We start from the raw sequence: 26,627 nt of genomic DNA, 5'->3' as shown, positions 1-26,627 counted from the left end.
GTATAGGCCATCTTGCAAAACAGACATATTGTATGGGAACTGTATCGGCCTGCCAAATCAACCTGCTTTTCAGGGCACATTTCAGGAGCAAGAAATTGTTTTTCTCGACGCCGGCATGTAGGCTGCCCTGCATGACAGGTGTGTTGCACAGCTTGTGTTATCGACCTGCTCTTCGCATTGTCCTATACAACAGGGGCAAATGAACGACTTTCAAGCCCCTGATTCATAGCCTACCCAGTATGACAGGTGTGTTTTGGGATTAGTGCTGGCCTGTTTTACTGAACCATCTTGCAAGGGATACTGATTAGCATGGCTAGGGTCGGGTTGGGATGGACAGAGGAGGGGATGGACAGAGTGACAGAGGAGGAAATGGACAGAGACAGGGGAAGAGGGGTAGATAGATGAGGCAGGTGGAAGGTATGGAGAGGTATTGAGCAGGTAGAAAAGGAAGAAGGGGGAGGCAGAGATGGAAAGACAGAGGGGAAGGAGGATATGGTCAGAGGGAGGCTAGAAGGATACAACTAAAGAGATGGGGTAGAGGAAATGGACAAAGAGAGGGGGAGGCAGAGATGGACAAAGGTAGTCACGAGGAGAAGGAGGATGTAGACCGACAGAGGTGAGAAGATGAAGTGGATAGACAGAGGGAGGAAAAGTTGGACAAGGAGAGGGAGAGGAGGAGTTGTGTTCAGTATATGTGTCGAACACATAAGCAGGCGAAGCAGTGGGTAAAAGGCTAGTATTTTTCTGTTTGGAACGCTCCAGAGACAAATCAAAAGTAGATCCAGCCATCTGATTCCGACGAAGGTTTTTGGGGAGATTTTCTAGTTTATAAGGTATGTGCCAGAACTGATAGTCCGCTCCAGAATATTCTCAACAGCAATCTACTGCCCCAGTCTTAGGCTAGTGCAATGTGGCTGGTAAGATCTGAGATCTGTAAGGGGCAGAGCTCTCAAACAACTCGCTTTGTCCATTAGGACATGGAATGACCTTAAAGAACGTTATGTTTCGATGTAAGACACTATGACCCATATACAGCCTCTAGAAGTGTGTAATACGGAATACAGGGGAGCAATGAGACTGGGGCAAATCGGCAATATTGTAGGATTACCGACAACAAGGCAGTCCTTGGCATCTCAAGGAAAGAAAACAAGGATAAAGACTAACTACAATGCAGAGGAGGCTTTTTTTTTTATCAAAGTCATAGAGGCAACAAGAAAGGGGGGGTTGGGGGGTGGGGTACTTGGCCCCACCCTGGCCCCACTGGAATCTAAAGTACGGAATTTTTATTCATTTATTGAGTGGATAATCATCCATTTAATAGGATATAATAAGTTTTTCGTGTGACCAATAAAATGGAGTTCTTATGAGATGACATACCTGGAAAATGAACAACTCATTTATGTCACAGATGACAAAGTTAAAGCCTTGCCTCCCCCCCGCCCCCCCACCCTCCCCCGCCCTTGCCCTTACAAAAAAATTCTGCGGACTCCCCTATGACCTTAGTATTGGTCGACATAAGCAGGTCAAGTGCCGCTGCTGCTAACCACTAGAGAACTTCGAAATGCCGGTTGAAATTCCTCAATAAATTACTTGTATTTGGCGGGATCGATGACAGCCACCGATCGCGTACAATGTTGCCACAGAATTAGATATCGTTGGTATGTCGGGCTCTCAATGAACTTGTCAATGTAATTACTTACATTGCTGCAGGGGATCATGTACAAACGGCACTAACTGATATAAATTATTTACGTCTGAAATGAAACAGAGCATTCGATCACGCCATAAATCCTACGCTCATTGGCAGCATCCTTTACCTATCCAGTACTGGTGAGACGAGAAGCAATGAAAATATGGGCGCACTGCACTGGGAATGGGGATACGAACTGCATTGCCAGAGAAACGATGTATGTAATATTTTCAGCAGATAGCAACAATTTCAAATCGCATGTCATTCCGTTAATAGCTAAACTTTTCAAGACGCTTGTGATTTAAAAGGTAAATTAGTTTGGTGACAAAAATATGGCTTAATGCATGAAATCCATCTTTAATGAGTAAAAAGTCCTATAGAAATGTATTATGTCTTACAATACGTGCATGAAAACACACCGTGGTGATATAATCAACTGGTCGAAAATTATCTATAGTGCACTTAGCGCAGAAAATTCGTAGGAGAATGTATAAGCTGTAGTATTCGATTCCCTTGTAATTACAATATTTATAAAATTCATATGTGGAGATGGTATCTGTTCTTTCGAACATGTGCGGAAGAACAGGTACCATCGGTGACCATGCAGTACTCTAGAATGAAATGATAATTAAATCAAGACCCTACGCTGCCGACAGGCGTTGATATACATCAACGGGGACAGTTGAGAATGTGTCTTCTGACCGGGACCCGAACCCGGGATCTCCTGTATACACGGCAGACACTCTATCCATCTGAGCCACCGAGGACACAGAGGCGAGAGTGACTGCAGGGACTTATCCCTTGCACGCTCCCCGTGAGACCCACATTCTCAACTTTACCGTCCACACACTACATTCGTAGTGCCCCTTCTCATGTCTGAAAGAATAGATACCATCCACATCTTCGTATAGTTATGGTTAACTAGCCATTGACCTTCTTCTTCTGTGCGGATGCACACGTATTGCCCGAACTCTTACGGGAATAAGATTGTCTGGCGCGAGTAATGAGTGTAAAGGGCAAGGGCACTACGAATGTAGTGTGTGGACATTAGTTGGGAATGTGGGTCTCACGGGGAGCGTGCAAGGGATAATTCCCTGCAGTCGCAATATACTCTGTGCCCTCAGTGGCTCAGATGGATAGAGTGTCTGCCACGTAGGCAGGAGATCCTGGGTTCGAGTCCCGGTGGGGGCACGCATTTTCAGCTGTCCCCATTGATGTATATCAACGCCTGTCGGCTGCGTAGGGTCTTGATTTAATTATCATTTAATTATAAAATTCAGGCTTCTACAGCACAAAACACTTCACACGAGCCGTGATAATTAGTTTCGAAGACTATCCTGAATATTATTTTCCACTGTGTTTGTTTTACGATGTACTACACAATGTTATTCAGACGTACATGCACGTTTGAAGGAGCAGACATAGCTACGATTTACATACATCTGAGTGAAATGGAAGAAATGTATTCACGATTGTGAATACGATTAGACTTCAGCTGCACAATGTATTGGTAACGTGAAAATTTGTGCTCGACCGGTACCCGAACACGGATTTCCCGCTTTTCGCGAGCAATCTCCGTAGCCACTTCGGCTATTCGAGCTCACCTCCCAGAATGACGTAAGCCCCCATTTGTCACTGTGTGTCCACCTCCTGCAACCGCACAGCTGCTGTGATCTACGCACAGGTAGAGACGTGTTTACTATCGCGACCTGTCTAGCTCTGTAATACTATTTTGGAGACACACAACGCAGACAGTGTAAAATAGTGTTAGATGCCTAGACAGTCCACGATAATGATATAAAGTCTCTCCCTGTGCAGCAATTGCAGCAACTGGGAGTGCAGGACATGGTTACATGTTGACATATGAAGGGTTTGGGTCGCTCCGAGAGACAAGCACGGATAGCCGAAGTGGTGAAGGTGATCACTCACGTAAAGCAGGAAATCCGGTTTCGAGTCCCGGTCCGGTGCAAATTTTCATATGTCGTCATTAAACTGTGTAGCTGACATCTCATCGTATTTGCAATCGCGAATACATATCTTCTATCCCGAATATAGCTACAGTGTCCAAAATCTTGGTGGGACCAGCGGAGTGAAATAAGTAATTCTGAATACGAGAAATCAGGAGTAAGTCAATTACACAGAACAGAGCATTACAGCACGTCATTAAGATAACGTCACAGAATACACAAAACATAGTCATAGAGGTCTATTACACTCCGCGCAGTATACTTTGCCGCAGACACCTGCACATACGAAATACATCTTTCATATATCCCCAACAAATCTCCATTTCACTAAACACCTGATAATTTATATTGTGTGGCCACAGAAAGGTGCCATCGATTTGACGCCTGTGTTTTGGTTGTCAGGTATCGGCAGAACTCGGAACTTCGATGATGGCTTACCTTCTGACTGCTATCACTGCGCTACTGTATTTCACAGTTTCTTCTTTGCTGACTATGGATGGACACATTCGTGTCGCTCGCCAATCGTCTTGCCCCAAACTGATCCTCAGCAAGGAGAAGGGCCATTGCAGAGACCCCAGTATTGTTGAGAACTGCGCCACGCCCTGACTTCTTGTTTACTTTAAGGGGCCCCACGCACGAGCAATGGGTCGCAGCAATCAGTCGCGATGTCGCACGGTCTGCCTGCAGATCGCTCGATTGTGGGCCGATCGCTAATCGCAGCGATCGGTAACTGATCGCTTGGAATTCCACCGCATTCAGATGACTCGCACGTGGTGCATACAGCTGCGACTCGTGTCCGTAGGTATTAACCTTGGCTATGTAGTTGTCTTTCATTTCGCTAGACCTGCGCTGAGTAAGACCAATACGTTTGAATTCAGGGAGGACGAAACATTCTGAAAAGTGAAGTTTGTAATGGTTCTTTATTTACGTGACCATTTCGGCACTCCAACCTCAGTTCTCGATACCAGCAATATCGTACTACTTTTCTGCGAAGTAACAGACATATTTTTGTGACAATATTCACATTTGGTTTTATTAATGTATAGGTACTCCGATGTATCGATATATTACAGTGATATGGCTCTTGTGTGTATTCATTTCTGTGAGACTGTCATAATCTTTGACTTACTAGTAAGCGTTTTGGCGCGAATGCGCACAGAGCAGTCTTTGTTTCACTTTGCAGAAGTTAAGTTGTAATTTCGCTCTGTAAAAGAACAGTCAAGTCTTGTGTTTGGTTAAAGTGGAAATTAAATATATGAAGATTGATACAAAACTGTTTTCTTGATGATGTGACAATTAAGAAGAAGTATATGTGAATTTACAAGAAGTTTAATAAAAATGTGGATCGTGAACAGCAAGTCAAAAATTATTTCTACCATACCATTGTTCTGATCTGGGATTGTTTGATCATTAAGAATTTCCTGAAAAACGCATTTGTTAGGTCTTCAAATATTGCTAAAATACAGATCTGTACCTTCTACCAGTCAAAGTGGAATCACCTTAGATTCAACAAGATGAGCCATAACAACTTCGACGAAATCTACGTGGGAATCCATTCAAGATAAGTGCCGAAATTAATTACTTTTTTACAGTGACTTCATTATTTCCATTCTGACGATACCATCCACATTCAATAACTTTGTTGTTGCCCGATAAAGGGAACATATGCTGCGTGAGCAACATTATTAATCTGATTTCTAAGCTACTTTGCAAGTGGTGGTATTGTTAGAAGTTGAGGCCGGAGTTGCTACTTATACTAAGAAGGAATCCAATTACATGGGGTCTACAAAAATATGGACGCACCAAAAACACAACATTACCATGCGTAATACGGTGTAGAAAACCCGCTAGCATTCAAAACAGCTTCTAGTCGTCTCGGAATGGATACATAGAGGTCCTATATGGTCTTCAAGACAATATTCCTGCAGAACTGTGGGCAATTTCAGGTAACGATGATGGCGGTGGATAGCGATCATGCATTCTTCTCTAAAGCAGACAACAAAGACTCAATAACACTGAGATCTGATGACTGTAGTTGCCATGGGAGATGCGAAAATTCATCTACGTACAGTCCGCAGCTCGTGGTCTTGCGGTAGCGTTCTCGCTCCCCGCTCACGGGGTCCCGGGTTCGATTCCCGGCGGTGTCAGGGATTTTCTCTGGCTCGTGATGACTGGGTGTTCTGTGTTCTTCATCATTTCATCATCATTAACAATGACTTGCAATATGGCGGCCGAACTTCCCCACATGGGGCCTCCCGGCCAACAATGCCATACAATCATTTCATCTACGTACACACAGAAGTGGCTGACATGCTCTGTTGAATGGGCGTCGTGTCGTCTTGGATCACAGTGTCACCACTGGAGAACAGACAGTGTACCATAAGATGGACCTGATCAGCCGAAATGGTCACATAATCCTTATCAGTAACTCGCCCTTGCGGAGTAACCAGGGGGTCCATGGAATATCACGATATGGCTGCACAAATGATGTCTGTGCTGCAGCCATCTTTCACTCTTTGGACGTAATCGTGGCGAGAAGTTGCAAACAGTGTTAAACAAAGGCTCATCCGAACAAACGACTTTCTCCATAGTACAGGTTTCATGACTTCAGCACCACTATTTCGTGTTACGGGCATGTACATAACTGAAGAACGGCTTAAGAATTCCAGCTCGCCCTGCAATTATGTGCTTACGGAGCTCCCTTCGTGTTGTTTCTCGAGTGTGACTTTCAGTTTTGCAGTTACTTTTGCAGCTGTCGTCCTCTTATTTTTTGTCACAATCCTCGTCAACGACAGTGCGTTACGAAGACTCAATGCATACTTTCATTCGTGTTGTGTGTCCGCCTCCGTAGTGTAGCGGTAGGATTACCGCCTAGCACGCAGGGGACCCGGGTTCGATTCCCGGCAGGGGACTGGGTGTTGTGTGTCCTTCATCACCATTGACTCGCCGATGTGGCGTCACCTAAAAAGGACTTGCAATCCTGCCAACAATGCCATACGATCATTTCAGTTTCATTCACGTTGTGAAATCGTGGATGATGCTCTTCTGCTTTCACGGTGCGGAATATAAATCTTCTACACGGTGCCTGTTGAAACACCAAACACTTGGAATACCTTGGTTATGGAAACCCTACCATAGGACGACCAAAACACTGCCAGTTTCGATTTCTATTAATTCCAACACAGTGCATTCACAACTCCACAGGACATTGACCACGAACTGACACTTGTAACGTATCGAGGACATTGCACAGGTGGCGTTCGTATTCAGACACAACAGCACAACCTGCAGGCTAGACTATTATCCGCAGTTGTGTTTCAAGCAAGCATTTCTCACTGTGTTGCCATATTTGTACTCGCTTCGGCGGTGCATATACTAAAAATGGAACGATACAGAGAAGATTAGCATAGCCCCTGTGTTCCAGTGGGTTTAATTTATTTTCATATAGAAAGTTAAAAACGGAGACAAATCGGTTGAGTGGTTCTATAGTTATTAGCAGCAGTCCTATATCCGGTACTGAATTTTCTCATCTTAAACGGATATTACTATACAAGAAATCGAAATATGGTACCTATTTCGTCCTCAATAATCATTAGTTGTGTAATAATGACAACAAAAATAATTTTATAAACCTATATTAGGCCTACCTATAAAATGTATTTCAGACAAGTTCCTCATTCTATGCAGCTCTGACAAAGCAGATTTATTGTAGTGACTGTTAAATAGCCTTCTTTGATTTAGTTCACAAATTGCAACATCTTCAAAATATTTCACGTTATTTAAAGCCATAGAACCATGCACCTTTCCGAATGTACTCCCCACCAAAAAATGATTCTACTTTTCATAATGAAAATTTTTTAAATTTTTTCGTCCCCTATAACCGAGAAATCAAATATCATTATTTTCATAGATGTAGCTTTAAAATGTTCTAACAGTTCTTCAATAATGATTTGTTTTCAAAAAACTTTCACATCCTTTTTCACCCCCTTAGGATGGAATTTCTAAGAACCCCTCCGTAAACGATGCCTACAGCATAAGATCAACACTCTCCCCAAATTTCAAGTTTCTATCCGTACCGGTTTGGGCTGCGCGATGATGTGCTTGAGAATCAGTCATGATATTTCCTTTGCGTGTAGCAATCGGTTCTAAATAAATAACTGAATTCTATCATTTTGTTATTCAGTTGAAGTACTGGTTTGAATCGGTGTGGTACCAAAGACCTCCACGTTACATCTGCGTATGACCTCTTAGCAACAGTACTGTCGGGGAGGATCATTCGACAAACATCCAACATCGGTAAAATATGGGGAATAGATTGTAAATTTCCTAGCAAACGATATACAGAGGCCAGTAAAGGACTCATTTCTAAAGTTTAAGTGTCGATCCGTAATTTCTCGGAAATTATTGACCATAAGGACTCAAATTCTATTTCATTATTACAGCAAATGAGAATTTGGTGTTTCATAGAAATATCCTTCAGTACCTGAGAAACCGAACATTGCTTAGGTATTTATTTATAAATGTGACTGAGAATTCGAACACGTGGAACTTATTTTTTACTTGTAAAGCTTCTTTGTATACAATGTTTGAAACAGTACGATTGGGGACATAAACGAACGTATTTGCTTCACTAGACAGACCTATGTAGAGCTGATCGTGCGAAAACCAGCTGACACTAAGTTTCATGCCGGCAACATGCAGTGTCTAGCCTTGTGCTTTCTCATGTTCGTGGTATAACATAAACTCACCAGAAATTGTACAGGTTTAAAGTGAAATTGTTTGTAACAAGTGGGATCTGAGGTATAAAAGCGCACTCGCCTAAGCGACTGATCGTCAAAATTTCCGCTTCCATGATGTTATGTAACTTCAAGCCTCTGTGAGTGAAGCGTTCTGAGGAGAGAGATATCACATGATGCCTTCTGACAGTTATTTCGCGCTTCGCTCTTTTGGAAAAAGTTTCCAAAGAGCGAGTTAAGGCCTGGTGTGTCTCAGCCGCAGCCAATCTCACACCACGAACTTTATTGGATTCTTCAGCCTGCATAGACCTCAGGCCTTTAGCTGATCTGGTATATTCAGAAAATTTCGACCATTTCCTTGGTATTTTTATTCGTAAACAAAATGAAAGCAAGAGGTAATGAGCAGGCACCCAAACCACAAAGCAAATCTAATAAATTCGTTTTCCCTAGCAAAGAACGGAAATGAAACCTATCGAAAGAAGGAAAGCAATGTCGTTAAGTTTTTAATACACAAAGAGAAATCATTAAATCTGTATATTCTAGTCAAGTGAATTCGCTGTTAGTTTGTATTCATAAAGATGAGATTGTGGCGCTTAATTCTGTCACTGACGTAAACTTCTGGGATACATCTGCTACCGAGTTAAGAAAAAGAAAGTAACAGCGCCATCTATTGGTTCTTTGATCTACTATGTCCTGATGCGTAAACGTCCAAAGTAAATGCTGAGCAGATGACCTTAGATACAAATTTAAATTATCATTTTTTTCTTGTTCCGACTTTAATAAAATAACATCTATATGGTGTTTCCGTAAGAGCGTGCAAAAATTTAACAGGACATAGAGGATACTCCACTGAACTACTTGAGGCTGGGAGCCTGGAGTCGGAAAAGCCAGCTTAAGGAGATAACAGGAATAAAATCACATTAACGTGTTCTTCTGTATTCACATTAGTTACAGTTAACTGCAAATACCATCATTGACACAATGAACGTACCATTTGTACTGTATCTTAAAAAATGTCCTGGAACTGATGGTCATCAATCTCAATGCAAGCTTCGCAAATACCCATGGTGTGTTTCAAATCACATCACAGGCAGCTACAATTCTGGAAATTCCTTGTTTCCTTGCAGGAAATAAAGAATGTACATGTAAATAAACAGTAGAGTACGTATAATCTTGTACGCATGTTTGTGTAAATGAGCTAGAAAACAGTAATGCTGGACAAAACCGTAGACAAGTTTACTCCCATACCTCCTTAAACTTTCTCCTCCCACCCCAGGTTCCTTCCCTCAAAATGTTCAGTGGATCGTTCTCAAATGTTCAAATGTGTGTAAAATCTTATGGGATTTAACTGCTAAGGTCATCAGTCCCTAAGCGTACACACTATTTAACCTAAATTACCATAAGGACAAACACACACACCCATACCCGAGGGAGGACTCGAACCTCCGCCGGGACCAGCCGCACAATCCATGACTGCAGCGCCTCAGACCGCTCGGCTAATCCCGAGCGGCTCAGTGGATCGTTCTCCATGTCCTGTTACATTCTGTACGCTCTTACGGAAATACCCCGTATACGATGCCTCAAGCTACGTTCAAATAACCTGTGGAAACCCCATGAAACTTTATTCTAGTAATTTTGAAGATTGCTGTGTTTAAACACACAAACATGACTGTTTTACATTTCTCTTATTAGTATAGATGGTATTGTTTCTGGCTTGTTCTTCAGTTTGATTTAGTTAGTTGTTGTTTTATGTTACAGACTGCGTTGTCCCCACTCGATGTTGTTACGATCAGATATAAAAACGCTCAGGTTTTTATGCTTGCATAGCAAGAACACACACGACACGATAAGGTTGCTGCTGTCTCCCTTTTCATGTACGCACGTAATTCGAGGTAACCAATACACTAGTGCAAAAAGCCACATGTAGCGTCCTGGCTTTGAGCCAGTGGGTAGTGCACGTATCGGCATTAGCTACTAATTTCCTCCTTCGTGCCTTTTAATCCTCGCTGTTGACGTATCTCCCAATATTTCGCAGAGCAACTACTCATGTTATCACAGCTCCAATCTGAAAGTAGTACGAAAGTAGAGAGAAACATCAAATTTCAATTTCATTTACGTAAAGTAATGCTGTTCTTATGATTATTACTGACAGCAATACGTATGTGTGTAGGTAACAATGCTCACACTGGCGATAAGTTTCAGTGACTTGAAAGCGAGCTTGAAATGTAATTAAAAATGAAACAGGGTGATGAGGCTTTCGCATGTAGTTCACTGCTGCTAGTATTTTCTAAGTATTAGAGAACTTCTGTAAAGAACTTCTGTAAAGAACTTCTGTAAACTTTATAAGGTAGGAGACGAGATACTGGCAGAAGTAAAGCTGTGAGTACCGGGCGTGAGTCGTGCTTCGGTAGCTCAGCTGGTAGAGCACTTGCCCGCGAAAGGCAAAGGTCCCGAGTTTGAGTCTCGGTCCGGCACACAGTTTTAATCTGCCAGGAAGTTTCATATCAGCGCACACTCCGCTGCAGAGTGAAAATCTCATTCTGGATATTAGGAGGTAATTCAGATATTATCCTGATGCAAAAGAGTAATTTGCTGTCACAAATACATGGTGATGATAACATCAGTTTACTTATAGTTCTAGAATCTATGGGAGATGTCAAGAACCTAATGAACTTACAACATAGTGTAATGTAGTGATTACCTTCATATGTTAGGAGATGTGTTTCATCTAGCATAATTGCCTAAGTAACTGTTTTCTTCATATTATGAACGAGTTCTTTGGGAAAAATAAATGAATGATGCAGTCAGGATGCTAACATAAACCAATTTACATACTCTATAAAAATTCAAAATAAATCTTTTTATTTAGTTGGTAACAATACATAAAAACAACATGAAATATTAACATATACCATCTATCAAGCGTTATTCGAAACAACCGTCTATTTTTGCTTGTTGAACTTTATAGGACTGAATCTCTTTTAATACTATGGGGCAGAATAGTGAAGGAGTTTTTTGAGTATCCATATTGCTTAGGACAAACGTAATATACTATTTGCACAATATTTTGCGATATTTTCAGCATTCTGTAACTATTGTAATTCTTGTTAAAGATGTTATTCAAGAAATTGTTTACTGAAGATGAAATTTAACACCATTTAGGTTCACCGCTAAAAGAACGTCACTTTTTCTGTACATTGAAAACGATGACTTTTCTCCAAATATGAGAAATTGAAGGATTTTTTTGGTCGGTGGGTTTTTAATTTTTTGATCTATGAGTTCCGTAATGGTAAATATGAATATTTATCCCAATTTCCAAAGGTTTTTAATCACAAGATACTCTAATGTATTAAGTGATGACGGAAGTTTAGCTTAAATGAAGTTTGAGATTTAGTGAATAAATTATAATGCAAATCATACATTATGTACATAAGTATCACAAAACACGCTTTGGAAAATAATGGTCGATCTTTTTCGAAACGGTTTATACTGTGCGCTGCGTATCCATTATTTTCCAACTAGCTGAAAACGATTAGCTGTTACATATCTATGTGCAAGTCCTGCTGCAGACTTCATAGTGCATCGCCTTAAACAATACCCTTTTCGAAATCACGGATTGCACGTACGAATGTCTCAGAGATATTTGCTGCTTGAGCCACTGTAAGTGATATCCATGATATGGCTCTATGACACACGTGAGCTTTCGCCGCAAAACCCATTTATAAGGGTATGGTTAACGGTTCCGAAATTTCTGTTTCTACATCTTTATTCCGTGATTTATTATCCTAGAATATTCTTAAGGAAACGTGGAGAATATATATATGGCGCCCATGTTTATTGTCATGGATAATCAGTGCTGCTCTATGTGTGTAAACGCGGACACAACCTTATAAAGTGGCTGTGAGGAACAATACTTTTCGTAATACATTGCGTGTGACAATTCTGCATCATTACATCCGGAATTGAGAGCTATTGTAGTGTTTTCATTTTTTAAAATCAGAATTGCCTATACAGTTAGAAAAGCATCAGCTTTTTGCTGCAAGGAGAGTAAATCTTTCGAAACTGTCGTTATCTTGAAAACAGCTAAAGACCGCCAAAGTGCATTAATATCGAAGAAAGATTGTGTAACTTCATTGTTTAAACAAGGTTTCGCCAAAAGAATTTTTTCTCACGCACGGCCGTTATATACTAAAATGAATGTTAAAGTTGCCTCGGAATGTTGCTGTTTAGTTCGGAATGTCAAGTGTTTTTCTTCGCCCATCTATTCGTCGAGCACAGCCTATGGACGCCATCCGCAGCTCTTTTATCACCTCGCCTCGGAGCGTGGTGGCATCTGTCGGGGACGCGGGGAACGAACGACTGCTGTTTGCCGAAGCAGCCGCCCAGGTAGCGCGCAGTTGGATTTGTTAGTTGTCTCGCCATCGTCTCTTCACAGGGTCGTCTCCGGTGGATTGACGAACGTCGGCAAAGACGTGGCGTGGTTTGCGCTGTTAACCATCTGCTCTGCTAGCTGCTGCCTCCTCTTCTCTCGTTTCTTTTGTTTGCGATCCTACAAGAAGTAAATAACAGATCAAGGAATTGGCTATGTATACATCACATTTTTTTTTACAAAAGTTGTGGTTTTTAGTGAAAAAAAATCACAGGTTTAAGACGTTACAATCAAATGACTTCCGCCCACTTAGCATAATAGAATTGAAATTATTTTATGTGAGCTATCAAAGGTAGAAAGTGCAGATTTTTCTTAGCTAGATTATTGTTTCTTACTTGAGACCTACCATTTAAAATATCACTATCAAAATAAATGCACTTTGAACAAAACCTGAATCTCATAATCAATTCCCATAGACAAACAACAACAAAACCAAAGCAGTACAATACGTTTAATATCACAATATCGTTGTCGAATTTAGATTACAGAGAACAGTTTACATCTAATATAGAACTTTTTGGGTGCACATACTGAAGAGAGTTTAAACTGAACGTAAAGCATGATTTAAAATTTATTAAAAATATTATTTCTTTCCCTATTGCCCTTTGCTCTGGCCGCGCAGGGTAGGAGCGGTCTTAGGCGTCTTGTTACGGTCCTCGCGGCTTCCCCCGTCGGAGGTTCGAGTCCTACCTCGGGCATGGGTGTGTGTCGTCCTTAGCGTTATGTTAGTCTAAGTTAGATTAAGTAGTGTGTAAGCTTAGGGACCGATGACCTCAGCAGTTTGGTCCCATAAGACCTTACCAGAAATTTCCAATTTTTCTCTGGTTTTGCCGTCCGTTGTGGCCGAGCGGCTCTAGGCTCTTTAGTCTGGAACCGCGCGACCGCTACTGTCGCAGGTTCGAATCCTGCCTCGGGCATGTATGTGTGTGATGTCCTTAGGTTAGTTAGGTTTAAGTAGTTCTAAGTTCTAGGGGACTGATGACCTCAGATGTTAAGTCCCATAGTGCTCAGCGCCATTTGAACCATGTCACTGGTTTTGGAGGCAAACAATTAGTAAGGTGATCTATTTTGCTGCTTTTTATTAAATAATGTTCTGAAAAATTGTTTTCTAGGCATCTCGTTTATGGTGTAAATGTATAGTACCCACCTATGGTCAGTTAACGTGTTATACAGGGTGGACCATTGATCGTGACCGGGCCAAATATCTCACGAAATAAGTGTCAAACGAAGAAACTACAAAGAACGAAACTCGTCTAGCTTGAAGGGGGAAACCAGATGGCGCCATGGTTGCCACGCTAGATGGCGCTACCATAGGTCAAACGGATATCAACTGCGTTTCTTTAAATAGGAACCCCCATTTTTATTACATATTCGTGTGGTACGTAAAGAAATATAAATGTTTTAGTTGGACCACTTTCTTCGCTTTGTGACAGATGGCGCTGTAATAGTTACAAACGTATAAGTACGTGGTATCACGTAACATTCCACCACTGCGGACGGTATTTGCTTCGTGATACATTACCCATGTTAAAATGGACCGTTTACCAATTGCGGAAAAGACTAATATCGTGTTATGTATGGCTATTGTGATCAAAATGCCCAAAGGGCGTGTGCTATGTATGCTGCTCGGTATCCTGGACGACATCATCCAAGTGTCCGGACCGTTCGCCGGATAGTTACGTTATATAAGAAACAGAAAGTGTAAAGTGTTCGGCTAAGAAACAGAAAGTTTTCGGCCACGTGTGAAACGTCAACCACGACCTGCAACAAATGATGATGCCCAAGTAGGTGTTTTAGCTGCTGTCGAGGCTATCCGCACATCAGTAGCAGACAAATTGCGCGAGAATCGGGAATCTCAAAAACATCGGTGTTGAGATTGCTACGTAATGTTCTACCGATGTTACCACAAGATGTTTCACTGCATGACTGAATGGTGATGTACTTCCAACATGATGGACGTCCGGCACATAGCTCGTGTGCGGTTGAAGCGGTATTGAATAGCATATTTCATGACAGGTGGATTGGTTGTCGAAGCACCATACCAGGGCCCGCACGTTCAGCGGATCTGACGTCCCCGGATTTCTTTCTGTAGGGAAAGTTGAAGGATATTTGCTATCCTGATCCACCGACAACGCCTGTCAACATGCGTCAGCGCATTGTCAATGCATGTGCGAGCATTACGGAAGGCGAACTACTCGCTGTTGAGAGGAATGTCGTTACACATATTGCCAGGTGCATTGAGGTTGACGGATATAATTTTGAGCGTTTATTGCATTAATGTGGTATTTACAGGTAATCACGCTGTAACAGCATGCGCTCTCAGAAATGATAAGTTCATAAAGGGACATGTATCACATTGGAACAACCGAAATAAAATGTTCAAACGTACTTACGTTCTGCATTTTAATTTAAAAAACCTACCTGTTACCAACTCTTCGTCTAAAATTGTGAGCCACATGTTTGTGGCTATTACAGCGCCACCTATCACAAAGCGAAAAAAGTGGTCCAACTAAAACAGCCATATTTCCTAACGTGCAACACGAATATGTAATAATAATAAAAAAATGGGGGTTCCTATTTACAAAAAAACGCAGTTGATATCCGTTTGACCTATGGCATAGCCCCATCTGGTTTACCCCTTCAAGCTAGACGAGTTTCGTTCTTTGTAGTTTTTCCGTTTGATGCTTATTTCGTGCGATATTTGGCCCGGTCACGATCAATGGACCACCCTGTATATTTTAATCACAGCATCACACTACCCGTTTGGCCAGGAGAAATTTACTGGATTTTATCCATCACAGGTATAGCGATATCTACAAATATTATTAAAAGTGACTTAAACTGAGAAAGAGGCGATCATGTAGTTGCAATCAACTTGCATAACTTACATAGCGATATAAAGTACAAAGCTAAGTTTCGAAACAAGGTGTGACGGTTTCTTCCACAAAACAACTGATTTTACAGGTCAGTTTTTATTTCAAAATTTGTAGCTTCTGTTGTGCTGAGGAGTCAGGGACTTACTTCTGTAATTAAACTCAATATTAATAAAAGTTTCTCGGGCTTCCAGATGCGTCAAGTGGTCTAAAATCTACGAGCTTTCGGCCGAGTACTCCTCGGCCATTGTCAAGTGATGATTGTCTTCTGGTTGCTGCTGCCGTCCTTATATAGCCGCGCTGCCTTCCATGACGTCACTGGTACCCGTTCTGGCACAGTGTATGGTAATGTTTGCGTTATGCTATCCCAAAAACTGTTAGTCCGTGTGATAATTGATGTCTCATCGAATGCAATACGATGACTGTTTTCTAATGCATGCTGTGCTACCGCTGATTTCTCTGGGTACTGTAGACGAAAACATCTCTCGTTTTCTGCACAACGCTATTCAGTCTGTCCGATATAGAACTGTCCACACCCACGTGGTATTTTATTTACTCCTGGCATTCTGAGGTCTACATCGTCTTTCACAGGCCTCAAGAGTTGTCGAGTTTTTACTGGAACCCTGAAGACCGAATCGATTTTATGCCTCTTCAAAAACCGGCTTATCTTTCTTGTTATTGAGTCACAGAACGGCAAGAACGCAACTTCTAGTCCTCCTCGGAGTCTTGCTGCTTACGTATTTTCGGAAAGATAGCTTGCGAAGTCTGGCGGTTGTTGTAGCCGTTTCCCTTAAATACTTTCCGTAAGTGGCTCAGTTCCTCCGGCAAGTTTTCAAAATCTGAGACGGTTTCGGCTCGATGCACTAAGGTCCTCAGAACAGAACGTTTCTGCGACGGATGGTGATAGCTTTTAGCGAGCGGATATCGGTCTGTGTGGGTGGGTTTCCGGTAAACGCTGTGGCTGAGACACCCACTTGCTTTACGGCGAACGAGGTCATAACGGAACGGCAAGGCACCATCTGTCTCTATCTCCATCGTGAACTTGAAGTTGTCATGGATGTTGTTGATATGGTCCAAGAATTCTCCCAGCTTTTCACGTCCATGAGACCAGACAACGAACGTGTCTTCGACGTAATGATAAAAGCAACTAGGCTTCTCAGGACTGTGTCCTGGGCGATGTTTTCAAAGTACTCCATGAACAGATTGGCTACAACTGGGGCTACCTGTGAGGTGATGATTCCCACACATTCCACAGTCGGAAACTGCAGTACACAGTGCAGTGAGCAGTATGTGATCGTTCTTGATAATCTAACGTTCAACACTGCTGACATCCTCCACCCCCCCCCCCTCTCCCTCCCCCTTCCCAGAAGATTCAACACTACACAAAGAACATCGTGGGGCTGCAACGCCAATGCTCTGAGCCCCTTGAAGTGTCGTGCAACTGCAATCTTTGCTTTGGTACAGCGGCTAGAACCACTAAGGACCGTTAAAAACCGTTCAAACAAATATGGATGTGATCTGAAGCAGCAAAGGATGTTTCTTCCACAAGTCCTATTTTGGACCCTCTGTGGCGTGATCACAGGGGGGCCAGTGTTGATGGGTGCGTGAATGAAACGGCTAGGGTCCCTCTAAAGCCACTCCTTCACATGGCGATCACTCAGGCACCCCCCCCCCCCCCCTCCGTACCCCCACCACTCTCCTGTCGAGTGTGTCTGACTCGACACGCTAGCCTTTGTGTGGGTGATTTTATAGCAGTCAGCTCCACAGTCTGGATGCATCGGCTCCTCCAGCGCACCATTACCTGCTAGCCCAAAATGCTACCTGCCACCCCAGTCTCCTCCCTTTTTCCTCTTCCTTTGCAATGGTGGAAGCTGCCATGCAACTGGGCACAGGTGGGGCCCATCACACAACCACAATGTGTCCACCCAGAGTTAACAGGTTTGGAAACTGCTCCTGCTCATTGGAATTGAAGGGTGGGGGTGGGGGTGGGGGAGGGGGGCAGACTGGTGGCCCTGCGAATGGGTGGCTTAAGAGAACCTAGTTTGGCAACACCCTCAGTGCTACCATCGCACCTTCATTAAGCACTTTAACAACGTGTCTGTAGAGAGACTTCCACACCCATTCAGCAGATTGGCACTCCACTGCCGCTCTAGCATCTGCTAGCAGGCATGCGAAACCTAAAGGCCTCTCCCACAAATCAACCAACCAACAGAGGGCGGTAGTATCCTGTCATCTGTACTCAGGTGATTCATGCGAAAATATTTTCGACATGATTATGGCCGAACGGCGGGAATTAACAGACTTTGAATGCAGAATGGTAGGGTGCAGGTAGACACGTGAAACAGTCAATTTCGGAAATCGTTAAGAAAATCAATATTCCTAGATGCACAGTGTCAACAGGGTGCGCCAAGAATACCAACTTACAGGCATTAACTCTCACTACAGATAACGGAATGGCCAACAGCCTTCACTTAACGGGGTTTGGGTAGAGTTGTCGGTGCTAACAGACAAACAACACTGCGAGGAATAATCGCAGAAATCAAAGTAGGACGTATGACCAACGTATCCGTTAAGACAGTGCGGCAAAATTTTGCGTCACTATGCTATGGCAACAGACGTGCGACAAGAGTGCCTTTGCTAAAGCACGACGTCGCCTGCAGCGCCTGTCCTCGTTCGTGACCATATCGGTTGGATGCTTGACAACTGGAAAACAGTGGCCTGATCAGATGAGTCCCGATTTCAGTTGGTAAAAGCTGATGGTAGGGTTAAAGTATGGTGAAGATACCACGAAGCCATGGACTCCAGACTGTCAACAAGGCAATGTGCAAGCTGGTGGTGGCTCCATAATGGTGTGGTCAGTGTTTACCTAGACTGGACTGGATCCTCTGGTCCAACTGAGTCGATGCTTGACTGGAAATGGTTATGTTCTGCTACTTGGAAAAAAATCATGGACCTCGTGTTCCCAAACAACGATGGAATTTTTATAGGTGTCACCGGGCCGCAATTGATCGCGATTGGCTTGAAGATAATTTTGGACAATTCGAGGGAATGATTTGGCCATCCAGAACTCCCGACATGAATACCTTCGCACAGCCATACGACATAACCGAGATGTCATTTCGTGCACACAATCCTGTACTGACAACACTTTCGCAGTTATGGACGGCTTAGAGGCAGCACGGCCCAACATTTCTGCTAGGGTCTTCCTACGACTTGTTGAGTCCATGCCACGTTTAGTTGCTGTACAAAGCCGGGCAAAAGAAGGTCCGACACGATGTTAGGAGGTATTCGACGACCTCTGTCATCTCAGCGCAGATACTGAAGCTCTTTTTTAAGTTTATTACAGGCAAAACAACATGAATAGCATGTGGACAAGGGTGGAAATGTGCATTTCAATATAGCTAACATAGACATTTTGTGTCTGCCCGTTTCGTTAACACTGCGACTTCCGAGTCATATAGTCGACAACTGGCGCTGGAGCGCAATGGGTTGCCACATAATGTTGTGCCATTAGTACCGTCTACGCACATCACATCGTTTCTGAGCGTGCAACAGCACGATGGACTCGACAAAGTCGACGCTGTTCGAAATCGCGGTCCGTGTGCCGACGTCTTTACTCGTTAGGTTAGGTTAGGTTAGGTTAAGTGGACTCACCTGCAGGTATGCGCGCAGGTATTTGCAGGGGAAGATGATGCAGCGGCCGCCCGGCTCCTCGCCGTCTATGAAGACGCCCCTCACCAGCACCGAGTTGCCGCAGCCCAGCAGCATCAGCAGCAGCAGCGGCAGCGTCGCGCACACCCAGCACCCCAGCTCCGGGTACTCTGCCACATCACACGCGCACACACGCTGCTATACGATATGCTCATTGGATGCAAAATGGTCTTTCATTAAGGACAATACTTTTTTGAAACTGGAATTTCCGGTTTCTAACATACAGGGCGGTCCATTGATCGTGACCGGGCCAAATATCTCACGAAATAAGCCTCAAACGAGAAAACTACAAAGAACGGAACTCGCCTAGCTTAAAGGGGGAAACCAGATGGCGCTATGGTTGGCTCGCTAGATGGCGCTGCCGTAGGTCAAACGGATATCAACTGCGTTTTTTTTAAAAATAGGAACCCCCATTTTTATTACATATTCGTGTGGTACGTAAAGAAATATGAATGTTTTACTTGGACCACTTGTTTCGCTTTGTGATAGATGGTGCTGTAATAGTCACAAACGTATGGCTCACAATTTTAGATGAACAGTTGGTAACAGGTAGGTTTTTTAAATTAAAGTACAGAACGTAGGTACGTTTGAACATTTTACTTTGGTTGTTCCAATGTGATACATGTACCTTTGTGAACTTATCATTTCTGAGAACGCATGCTGTTACAGTGTGATTACCTGTAAATACCACATTAATGCAATAAGTGCTCAAAATGATGTCCGTCAGCCTCAGTGCATTTGGCAATACGTGTAACGACATTCCTCTCAACAGCGAGTAGCTCGTCTTCCGTAATGTTCGCACATGTATTGACAATGCGGTGACACATGTTGTCAGGCGTTGTTGGGGGATCACTATACCAAACATCCTTCGAGTTTCCCCACAGAAAGAAATCCGGGGACGTCAGATCCGGTTAACGTGCGGGCCATGGTATGATGCTTTGGCGACCAATCCACCTGTCATGAAATATGCTATTCAAAACCGTTTCAACCACACGCGAGCTATGTGCCGGACATCCATCATGTTGGAAGTACATCGCCATTCTGTCTTGCAGTGAAACATCTTGTAGTAACATCGGTAGAACATTACATAGGAAATCAGCATACATTGCACTAATTAGATTGCCATCGATAAAATGGGGGCCAATTATCCTTCCTCCCATAATGCCACACCATACATTAATCCGCCATGGTTAATGTTGTTCCACTTGCCGCAGCCATCGTGGATTTTCCATTGCCCAATAGTGCATATTATGCCGGTTTACATTACCGCTGTTGGTGAATGACGCTTCGTCGCTAAATAGAACGCGCGCAAAAAATGTGTCATCGTCCCGTAGTTTCTCTTGTGCCCAGTGGCAGAACTGTACACGAGGTTCAAAGTCGTCGCCATGCAATTCCTGGTGCATAGAAATATGCTACGTGTGCAATCGATGTTGTGTGTAACATTCTAAACACCGACGTTTTTGAGATTCCCGATTCTCACGCAATTTGTCTGCTACTGATGTGCGGATTAGCCGCGACAGCAGCTAACTACTACTTGGGCATCATCATTTGTTGCAGGTCGTGGTTGACGTTTCACATGTGGCTGAAGACTTCTTTTCCTTAAATAACGTGACTATCCGGCGAACGGTGCGGACACTTGGATGATGTCGTCCAGGATACAGTGCAGCATACATAGCACACGCCCGTTGGGCATTTTGATCAGAATTAACACGATATCCACCTTTTCCGCAATTCGTAAACGGTCCATTTTAATACGGGTGATGTCTCACGAAGCAAGTACCGTCCGCACTGGTGGAATGTTACGTGATACCACGTACTTATACGTTTGTAACTATTACAGCGCCATCTGTCGCAAGGCGAAGAAAGTGGTCCAACTAAAACATTCATATTTCTTTACGTACTACACGAATATGTAATAAAAATGGGGGTTCCTGTTTAAAAAAACGCTGTTGATTTCTGTTTGACCTATGGCAGCGCCATCTTGCGGGCCAACCATAGCGCCATCTGGTTTCCCCCTTCAACCTAGACCAGTGTCGTTCTTTGCAGTTTTTTCGTTTGACGCTTATTTCATAAGATATTTGACCCGGTCACGATCAATGGACCACCCTATATACTGACGGGGAAAAATCGCAGCACCAAAAACAAAAAATTAATGTAGAGTAATTGAATTTCGGGAATACATTTGTCTAGGCAGCACATTTAAGTGATTAACATTGCAAGATGACAGGTTAATGTAACTACGTAGGAAGCCATTAGAAATGTGAAATGTTGGTACATTAATAACATGTGTAACCGCCAGAACTTTGAATGCAAGTATGGAAACGTACATCTATTGTGTTGGAGGGGTGCTAGATATCAGTTTGTGGTATGGAGTTCCACGCCTCTTGCACTTCCTCGGTTAATACAAGAACAGTTCATGTAGTTTATGGATGACGCTAGAGTTGCCACCCGATGATTTCCCATACGTGCTCGATTAGAGTCTGATGCAACACGTCGACAGTGTAGAGCGTGTTGGGTTACAACAGCGTGTGGTCGAGCGTTATCCAGTTGGAAAACATTTCCTAGAATGCTGGTCATGAATGGCAGCACAACAGGTCGAACCATCAGACTGACGTACAAATTTGCAGTCAGGGTGCGCGTCATAGCCACGAGAATGCCCCTGCTGATCATAACTGTGGGTGTAAGTTCAGTATGTCTATCACGCAGACAAGTTGGTTGAAAGCCCTCAACTCTCTTCCTCCTAACCAATACACGGTCATCAGTAGCACCGCGGTAGAACCACGTTTCATCAGAAAACACAACAGACCTCCACCATGCTCTCCAATAAGCTCTCGCTTGACAACACTTCAGTCGCAAATGGCGACGGTTTGGGGTCAGCGGTATGCACGAAACAGAGCGTCTAGCTCTGAGTTGTCCTTAAAATAACCTATAACCTATCTGTAACAGTTCGTTGTGTCACAGTGGTGCCAACTGCTGCTCAAACTGCTACTGCAGATGCAGTACTATGCGACAGAGCCATACGACGGACAGGATGGTCTTTCCTCGCGGTAATGCTACGTTGCCGTCTGAAGCCTGGCCTTCTTGCGATCGTACATTCTCGTGACATGCGCTGCTAGGAACCGTGTACAGTGGATAATTCCTACTAAGTCTTTCTGCAATATAGGAGAAGCAATACCCAGCTTCTTGTAACCCTATTATACAACCTCGCTGATTCAAATGGTTCAAATGGCTCTGAGCACTATGGGACTTAACGTCTGAGGTTATCAGTCCCCTAGAACTTAGAACTACTTAAACCGAACCAACCTAAGGACATCACACACATATCCATGTCCGAGGCAGGATTCGAACCTGCGACCGTAACGGTCGCGCGGTTCCAGACTGAAGCGCCTAGAACCATTCGGCCACGCCGACCGGCCAACCGCGCTGAAACTCAGTGAGTTGTAGATAGTATCGTCATTATCACCTTAAGGACATTCTAGATTAATATCAACTCAGCATGTCCAGTCTCAAAGGTAACTAATGCTCACGATCCTTTGAGTGTGTATTTAAAGCAAACCTGATTTGCATCTTCGTAGCGGAGCTAGTAGCTACGGGCGCGAAATTTGGATACATCGTCCTTTAGATGTAGAAACACGCCTAACAATTCTCGTTTATGTCGCACAACTACTTACTGCTGTTCTGAAATTTTTTTCCGTCAGTGTATTTTGCTGTGCGCTACCTGGTGCGAAAATATCCAGCACAGTTCGCAGTTTCATCATGTAGAGACTTACCTGAATGTTTAGAAACCATTAAAAATTTTTACCATCGTGTCAGTTGGTTTGTGGGTCCTCATCGTTTGTTCTCCAGAGAACTGTGTCGCCATCACCGTTTCTCTGTTCAGGCTATACGCTGCACTGTGACGAAGTCTGAGCGGGATTTCACTCTACTCGGCCACAAGACCCGAAGAAGACAACGTAAAGCACGAAGTGAAGACAGATCGCAGTAGTAGTAGCCATATTGGGAAAGAGACGAATATGTCAGATTCAGGACAATCTCAACGGTTGTAGTATCTCAGGCATCAACTTGATGAATCTTATGAAAAGATTTGTTCCTGCATCCATACAAAGTTGCACTGACTTAAGAGTTGAAGCCAAATGGTCACGAGTGCGCCGTGAGTTAGCTGATTGGGCAGTGTACCAGCTGGAAACTGATCCTGATTTCACTGGAATAATCATCTTCTCAGACGAGGTATATTTTTATCTTAGTGGCTTTGTCAACACGCAAAAGTGTGGCCATTGGAGCAGAAGAATCCATGAGGTGCCACTGCTTTCATAAAATCGCACCGTAGGTTGCAGTTAATGGGGTGGCGGCCTCATTCGACCCTCTTTCTTTCGAGATGACGAGAGAAGAACTGTTAATGTCACTAGCAACCGGTACAGATCCATGTTGCGCGAATTTCTGTGGTCAGAGGTCGAGGCCATAGATACTGAAAACATGTGGTTCTAGCAGGACGTCGCTAAGTGGCACACAGCTGATGCTACGCTCAATTTGCTGAGGAAGAACGTTGGCGACAGGATCGTCTCAAGACATGGATCTGTGAATTGGGTGCCACGGTCGTGTGATTTAACACCCATGGATTTTCTTCTTTGGGGCTACATCAAAGCACAGGTCTGTGCTTAACAAGCCACAAGCTTTGGAACATATGGAGGCGAACATTCGTCCGGCTGTCACAGTCATAACGCCACTAATGTTGTGCAGAATGATCGACAATTGGAGCCATCGTGTCATCGTATGCCTCATTGTGTTCAAAGCCGTGGTGGGTATTTCAACGTTATTTTGTTCAGAACATAACTGCATTGTCTAAGCTTCAAAACAAAGCACAGTTTACTTTGATACGTTGCGTGGTTTATTTTTTTCCAGATTTGAAAAGGTATCAGTCTTAACGAAACACTCTTTACGAGGACTGTCATTCCATTTACATGGCCAAAATCCTCCCGTAGAATACGGGACTCAAGGTGTCTCGCCTTCCTAAGGAGAACCGGTGGAGAAATCAAAATACTCATCTGCCTCAAAGCCCAGTTTGTTCACGTATACTGCCTGAGGACACTTCGGTAGGTAGATGTGTTCCTACATACACAATTTACCCCTTACCCTACTGCACTCTCGAACGGGGCATGGGAAGAGAGGCTGCCGATAAACCTCCGTACGAGCTATAATTTATCTAATTTTCTGGCTTCAGTCATTAGGGAGGAAGGAAAGTGTTCCCTAACTCTTCTTCGAACAAACGCTTTTCGTTGTATCTTCTCTCCCTTTCCTGTTAATTCTACCTCATTAAATGCTCACCCCCTTACTTTTCAACTGTAGGATGTTTAAAAATGAATATAAGCAATTTAAGGCTTTGTAGCATTTATTACATTCAACTTACAATTATAAATAATACATAAAAGAAAAGACTAACTCAAACAGTTTTTCTTGCAAGTCTTCGGTGTGAGTACCATTTGCGACACATTGAGTCGGCAAGCGAGTTCTTCCCAAACTTTGATCAGTGTGTCTGGAATAGTAGTCCCAACAATTCTGTTTCTATAGTCGGGTAGATCAGCTGGTAGCGAGGCATGTCCACATGATTCTTTATAAACCCCCGAAGGTAAAAATCTCATCGTGTCAGATCGAGTTTGAACATGGAGCTCATGCGAAATAAGTTCTGTCATCCGGCCCGTATAGGCCAAATCCAGCGGTCGGGTGCAGCACCGTTTAACCAGCCGCGTACTGAGTTATGCCAGTGAGGTGAGGCACCATCTTGCTTCCAAGTGAAATTCCATGGTTCCGCTTCTTCCAGTTGACGAAAGACCCATAGTTCTGGCGCATCAAAATAAGAAACACCATTTACAGTTGCTTCGCAGAAAAAGAAAGGCCTACGAACTTTCCGCTGGGATACGACACAAAAAACGTTCAATATAGAGGAGTCTCGTTGCAGCTGTACCATCTCGTAGGGGTTTGCTGACCTCCAGATGCGCAAATTATTATTATTTTTTCATATTTTCACTTAGCTAGATAGTCGATTCATTACTTAAGACGACACGATCCAGAAAATTTTCTTCGTCAGGCAGCAGCATTTCGTTTTGCAAAGTCCATACACAAGCCGTAGTCTGTAGGCTTAAGAACATGTAATAACTGCGAACGATAAGGTCGATGTTGTAAGCGTTTTCCTTAAAAGTCTCCACAGAGATGTCACAGAAATTGCTAATACAAGACCAGCCTTCCGGACTGAGTTCTTCGGGCTAAGCGTGAAAGGCTCGTTCAACACGCTCTTCAGTCACTCTTAGTCGTTCCATACCCTTCCCTTTGCGCACACGTATACAAACTAACCTGTTTGAGTTACTCTTTCATTTGATGTATTGTTCGTAATTGTCAGTTGAATGCAGTAGATGCTACAAAGCCTTAGAACCCGTATATTCATTTTGAAACAACCTGGATATCGAATTTATCCAATACACAGTCACATAAATTTGCCTATTCATATGATTCAGCAATTGCCACTCAACGAAAGTCATTTAAATAGCTAGAAACTACCCTGAATAGTGATTTACACACTTATACTCAATGGCACTTTAAATCAAATCCCTCTAAATCTGTAAGTATCACTATGCATCTAACAATAACAAAGCTGACAGGAAGTTGAGCCTTGATTGCTGCGGAGAAACAATTAAACATAAAAACACACCTAAATACTTACGAGTTAAACTTGACTGTAGACTTTCCTACAGACACGACCAAGAAGAAGTGAAGTGAAAGCTGATATCCAGAAACTCTTTACCAGCCAAACTAGCAGCCAGCTCATGGGGAACCGACGCAAACACATTGTTCACATCAGCATTGGTACTTGTATCTCGTGGTTCAGCAGAGTATTGCACCCCAGTATGGGCAGTGAGCGTCAGCACAAAAGAAACTGATTTTGATCTCAGTGAATCAATGAAGACCATAACTCGCTAAATGAAACCGACCTGCACAACCTGGCTCCCACTGCTAGCCAATAGCCAACCACCAACATCAGACGCAAGGTGTAGTAAAAAAAGGAGTGCAAAAAGATATCAAACCAGTGCAGTCCCCATTTCATCAGCATTTGCACAAAAATGATCGACTGAAGTCGCGGGCGCAACTCCAGAAGACTATTCAAAGGTTAAAAGATTTTGAGGAAGAAACAGACTGAAAAGAACACTGGCGAAGAAGACCTCAAATAAATGC

General features: G+C 43.3%; 1 protein-coding gene and 1 pseudogene across 1 annotated transcript in view; one reads left to right on the top strand and one right to left on the bottom strand.

The window, feature by feature from the left end:
- Nucleotides 1-7,008: 7,008 nt before the first annotated feature.
- Nucleotides 7,009-7,098, top strand: LOC124803848 (annotated as a pseudogene).
- Nucleotides 7,099-11,307: 4,209 nt separating this feature from the next.
- LOC124803366 overlaps nt 11,308-26,627 on the bottom strand; it is a 401,666-nt gene continuing 386,346 nt past the window's right edge. The window contains exons 6-7 of the mRNA XM_047264552.1: nt 19,350-19,516; nt 11,308-12,942 (exon numbers count right to left, since the gene is read on the bottom strand). Of these exons, the coding sequence (XP_047120508.1) occupies nt 12,823-12,942; nt 19,350-19,516 (287 nt within the window). The 3' untranslated portion in view covers nt 11,308-12,822. The remainder of the gene's footprint in view (nt 12,943-19,349; nt 19,517-26,627) is intronic.

This window comes from Schistocerca piceifrons, chromosome 6, assembly GCF_021461385.2.
Source record: "Schistocerca piceifrons isolate TAMUIC-IGC-003096 chromosome 6, iqSchPice1.1, whole genome shotgun sequence".
NCBI lineage: Eukaryota > Metazoa > Arthropoda > Insecta > Orthoptera > Acrididae > Schistocerca > Schistocerca piceifrons.
This window is presented reverse-complemented; position numbering and strand designations above follow the sequence as displayed.